Source organism: Parus major, chromosome 5, assembly GCF_001522545.3.
Source record: "Parus major isolate Abel chromosome 5, Parus_major1.1, whole genome shotgun sequence".
Lineage (NCBI taxonomy): Eukaryota > Metazoa > Chordata > Aves > Passeriformes > Paridae > Parus > Parus major.
Window position 1 is genome coordinate 8979870 of NC_031774.1, and position 5576 is coordinate 8985445.

Here is a 5576-nt window from a genome sequence, read left to right on the forward strand (position 1 = left end):
ATCCTGTCACTGATCACATCCCATCACTGATCAGGTTCTCTCAGACCCCATGCAGTTGGTCTCCATGTCAAAAGAGAGAATAAATAAAATATCACCCACAGCTTCAAGGAGCTGACTCCAATGAAACACTCAAAAAACCCCAAAGAAACAAAACCAAAGACATTCCTGGCAAATGCCTCAGGATAATGAGAAAAATGGTGTATTTAGAATAGTTACAATTTATTTTTATACCTTGGGTGTTCACTTAAGCTACAAGCTTTGCCAAATAGTAGGAAAAAAAGAAGTAAAGTTGCTTGTGTGTGCTGTATTTTGCTACTTGCCATTTTCAAATTGAAATAGCAGTATAGAAACATGAGCTGTGAGAGGGAAAGCTTTAGAAAAGAGGCACTAATTTCAGGTTCTGTGCCCACTATAAATGGGAACTACTGACATCATTTTTCCATCATTATATTTATAAAATAATTTCCATAATGATATTTATGGAATAGCTACAGAGCTGCTTCTGTGAAAGAACTGGAGGTAAGTTTCTCTGAAGAAAGCCAGGGTGTGTTGAAGTAAATCAAACCACAAACTATTAGTCAGATGAAGCCAGCTATCAGAGGAAACCTGGCAAGCCCAGTCTTAGAGCACAAAAAAGAACCATTTTAGTGAGACTACAACCAAGGAAAAGCCAATTTTTTAAAGTAGTGCTGAATTTCTCATGTGACCACTGACATTGAGCAAATGTTCCTGTGCTTGCAAGACTCAGGTAAAGAATATTCTTGAGCCTTTAAACTCCTTTGGGAGTCCTTAAACAACCATATTTTGAGGGGAGGGGGATTCATTGTCCCATCTCCCTCCCTTCTCCTCAAAGTGACATTTCATGGCCAGCTGTCCATCACTGAGTTAGGCTGGAAAGCAAATAGAGCCAGATGTTGTTCCAAAGATTCCTCAAAAATAAATGATTTGGGGTTATTTCAACTGTTAAAATCCATAAAGTGTTTTTTTTCTAATGGAAGACAAGCTCAGTGTTGTGGTAAGGATTTATCCACACTCCCTGGGAAGGGCTGTGTAACTATCTTTGCTATTAAACATTTATATCTGACAGACAAATTGAATATTCAAACATGTGCATTAACTCTGTTTCCAAGTCACAGCATTCCTAAATTAAACTAATTTAAAAACACAAACATTTGCTTACCCCAATGGTTGTGTGTGTTTCAGAACATTCCAAAATGTTATTGGTGAACTCTGACACATTTTTCTGAACAGGGAACCCAAAGTATTTGTTTGGTCTTCCAAAGGAAATAAATGTGTTTACTTACATGGTTCCTTTTGTTTTCTCCATCTCTTATGGATGTAATAACTGTCTCAGAAAAAACTGTTGATCCAGTTTTGTTATCTGTGACCTGATACAGGGAAAGAACAAAACATCAAACTTCAGTTTTTATTAGTCCTTTGTTACTCTCAGTCCTAAATCCTGCAATAATTAACCCACTCCCACCTCCTCTTTTCTCCCATTTTGCTGCCACCCTTATTAACCCCAATCTGAGGGGGAAAGTGGATGACAGAGCTGTCTCCTTGTCTGTTTAAAATGGCACTGCAAAGGATCCAGCTGAGCAGGAGAAGGTTGGGGTTTCATTCCCATGTAACAGCTGCAGCTCAGTCCCCCTTTATCCAAAATAAATTATTATTCCACTCTAACCTCTCATGACAGCTCTCCTGGACACTAGTCAAGCCCAGAAGATACAATCAAACCCCAGAGTAACCATCACCAGGAAATCTTACACTCCAAATTACCTTGTGAATAAACATGTAAAACTGGGTTGTTTCTCTGAAGAGAAGGTGTGTGAGAATGGAGAGCTCACCATGTTTGTACATGATATAACATGTACATATATTTTCTCATACCTTATCAATTTCCTGATGAGTCTGAACAGTTCTGTTGCCCACTCTGGTTTCTGTGCTGGACTCGTTATGGTAATTGGGAGGTAAATCTTCAAATCTGACTTCTGACAGCTTTTTTGCCCCTTCCTCCTCAGCTTCCATCTGCCAAATTAAAATAAAAACAACCAAACAACTGAAAATTAGCAGAAATATCACAAAAGAGAGCAAGCCACACTTCTTGTGCAGCCCCCAGTGCCAAACCCTGCCCAGAGCAGCTTTTAATGGGCCACACAAACAGGGCTGAGCTCAACCCTTGGGCTGCTGAAGCCAAAGTCAGTCCCTGGCAGGGAGGGAAGGGTGCAGGACTGGCAGCTTTGGTATCGGTGTCAGAGGAGAGCCCAGAGCTCTGTTCCTCACAGAAAACCACTGACAGCCTCAGGCACACCTTCCATTCTGGCACAGGAGGGGAAATATCCCGGCAAGAGAAACAAAAATATCCCGGCAAGGGACAGAAACAAAATCCCCTGAGGCCAACAGGGGCAGCCCTAAAGATGAGGGGGGTGCACATATCCAGAATTTCATCCTCTGCTGTCCCTGTGGGGTGAGGAAGGGTGTGAGTCCTGGAAACACAGAACAAACCGTGTCCTTTATTTGGGACAGAGCTGGGAGGCCACCAGCTCAACCAGGATGAACAACAGGATTTTTCCCGAGACAAAACCTCTCCTTTTGGCGTGTCTGTTTGTTTTAAGCAGCAGCTGCAAACCTTTCTAAGCACAAACCATTTATCTCCTAAGACTGCTCAAACAATCCACGCCTTGTGCTGCACACAGAGCTTTCCTCAATCCAGCACTGAGTGTAGAGTAAAACCGGCAGGAATTGTGATTCCATCCCTAAGCAGCATTGTGAGGAATGGTTTATTCCAATGTGTCTGCAGTCCAAATGAAGAGGATGACACAGGTAGGTTCCAGATGACAGCAGAAGTTCAGAAATTATCTCATTATAGCACACCAAGGTCTGTTTCTCCAGCAGGCTGCCAGTGAAAGGGTTTTGTAGACTAAGTATTTTTGAAGGAGAGGAAAAGAGAACTTGGAAGGAAGATTCTCAGCAGAAACGGGAATAAAAAGCAGACAAGAAGGGGAGTGCAGGGACAGGGTGTTTTGACAGCCATACGAGACCCTGGCTTTGGTCTCAGTTCCCGTGAGATTCCGGGCCAGCAATTTGAGATCAGCACACGCAATTCCATCACGAGCAAGCCGCTTTTGGGCGGGTTTGGGGGCACTGGGAGCCCTGAGCCCCGGCTGGGGACAGCCCCGATCCCTGTCCGTCTGTCCCGGAGCGCTCGGGGAACGAGCGGGGAGACCCTGGGGAGAGAGCCCCGAGCCCCTCACCTCCTGCACGGCATTGCGGAGCTTGTGCTGGGTGTCCTCCATCAGCGCCTCCACCTCCCGCAGCATCTCCCCGAGGCTGGCGGCTCTCCCTGCGCCCGGGGCCGGCAGCGAGCCCGGGAGCAGCAGCAGCAGCAGGGCTGCCTGTGCCGCCGGGAAATGCATCCCTCTGGGCCTGCTGCTGCTCCTCTGGCCCTTCTTCTGCTCCTCTGGCCCTTCTTCTGCTCCTCTGGCCCTTCTTCTGCTCCTGCCGGGTCTTCCTCTGCTGCTGCCGGGGCTGATGCTGCTCCTGCCGGGCTTTCCTCTGCTGCTGCCGGGCCTGCTGCCTCTCCTCTGGCCCTTCCTCCTCTCCTCCCGGCTCCTCCCGGCTCCTCCCGGCTCCTCCCGGCTCCTCTGGCCCCGCTGGCCCCGCTGGCCCCTCTGCCGGCCCCACGCTCAGCGCCGGCGGTCGGGGCGGAGCGGAGCGGGAGGAGCCGCAGCCCCGCCGGAGCCCCCGCCCCGAGAGCGGGGAGGAGATGCTGAGAGACCGGGAGAGATGCTGAGAAACCGGGGAGATGCTGAGAGACCGGGGAGATGCTGAGAGACCGGGGAGATGCTGAGAGACCGGGGAGATGCTGAGAGACCGGGGAGATGCTGGGAGAAGAGGGAGATGCTGAGAGACCGGGGAGATGCTGGGAGAAGAGGGAGATGCTGAGAGACCGGGGAGATGCTGAGAGAAGGGGGCGATGCTGAGAGACCGGGGAGATGCTATGAGAACAGGGAGATGCTGAGAGAAAGAGAAGAGGGAGATGCTGAGAGACCAGGAGGAGATGCTGAGAGAAGGGGGGGATGCTGAGAGAAGGGGGGGATGCTATGAGAACAGGGAGATGCTGAGAGAAGAGGAGGAGATTCTGAGCGACAGGAGGACATGCTGAGAGAAAGGAGCAGTGCGAGTTTCCCGTTCAGAGCCGAGCCCTTCGTTCTCTCGGTGTTCGGGACAGGTTGGATGGAAGAGGGCGGTGGGAGCTGTGTGGAACCTCCATCGTGCTTTGCTTGCCAGAGAAGGCTCTCAAAAGATGCTCTGGGCTCAGAGGGGGACCCGACCTGCAGCTGCCTGCCCAGCACCCCACTGACTGATGATTCCCTTCGAATTCCTCTAGAAAATATTCGGGCAACATCATCCTTTTGTTATCTGTGTGTGTCTTCCCCAGTTTCCACATGGTTTTTCCTCCTTGTGCTGTACCCCAAGGATTTCACTGCAGGTTCAAAGAAGACTTTAAAAGAAATGCTGGAGGCCCAAATTCCCAAAGATTGCCAGACTCCAGGAAATGGACAAGAAGCTGGATACTCCTTCATAATATCTTTGTGAATTTGGGCCTCAAACCAAATTCCCATCAATTCCAGAGGGGCTTACACTCTAAACAGAATAAATGAGGATCAGAAGGAGTTTCTAGCATTGATCACCTCTTCTGGTCATTTGTTCTACTGTTTTTGTCTTGCATGATTAAAGCAACAGAGACAACCCCTTCAGTAAAAAAACCAAAATTAATAAAAACAAAAAACCCACACCAGAAAGCAAAAATCAACAAACTCATTTGCATTTAATATAAAGGAACCCTTGTAATCAGGCTCTCTCTACTGTTTCTTTACAGTGAGGGGAAAAAAGTCCTGTCTATTGAAAATACTGCTTCTGTATGAAAGCAAACAATGATTAGTTGGTTCTTACGTTGGACTGGAGCAAAGTCTTGTCCAAAACAATGTCAGGTAAAGGATGTCGGGGAATTCTAACAAATTTTTATAGGTGAAGTGCAGCCCAGAGAGCTGAACTTTTTCTGAGGCAAAGTACCACAGTTAAAAAGCATCTCATTCATAGCACAAAAACCAAACATCACACCAAAACCCATGTGATCTTTCTGCTGAGATATCATTTATTCTTAGGCCTTAATTTATCAATTTAGAGAGAACATAATGAGGCAGAATAATCTTAGAATATGTACACACATAGCTAGAAAAAGCACATTTCAGGGCTATCACATAAGAGGAATTTGTAAGATTAGATCAGTGTCAGTACAAGACCCTTGAGGTGGATTTGAGGCAAAGCCAGGCCCCTGGCACAGGGAATATGCTCTTGTCAAAGGCATCATCTGAATCAGTGATCCTGGAGAATGGAAATCACCTCCTGCTTGGGTGAGCCTGGAGACAAAGGACCTGAGAGCACCAGGGTGGGGACTGTGCAGCTCACATTTACATTTTCCCACACATTGTTCACTCATTTAGACATGGTATATTATATTATATTATATTATATTATATTATATTATATTATATTATATTATATTATATTAT

At 46.8% G+C, this 5576-nt stretch overlaps 1 protein-coding gene across 1 annotated transcript in view; it reads right to left on the reverse strand.

Annotated features, from left to right (window-relative positions):
- Positions 1-3584, reverse strand: part of DKK3 (dickkopf WNT signaling pathway inhibitor 3) — a 14392-nt gene extending 10808 nt beyond the window's left edge. The window contains exons 1-3 of the mRNA XM_019006989.2: positions 3255-3584; positions 1891-2028; positions 1305-1388 (exon numbers count right to left, since the gene is read on the reverse strand). Of these exons, the coding sequence (XP_018862534.1) occupies positions 1305-1388; positions 1891-2028; positions 3255-3416 (384 nt within the window). The 5' untranslated portion in view covers positions 3417-3584. The remainder of the gene's footprint in view (positions 1-1304; positions 1389-1890; positions 2029-3254) is intronic.
- Positions 3585-5576: the final 1992 nt, after the last annotated feature.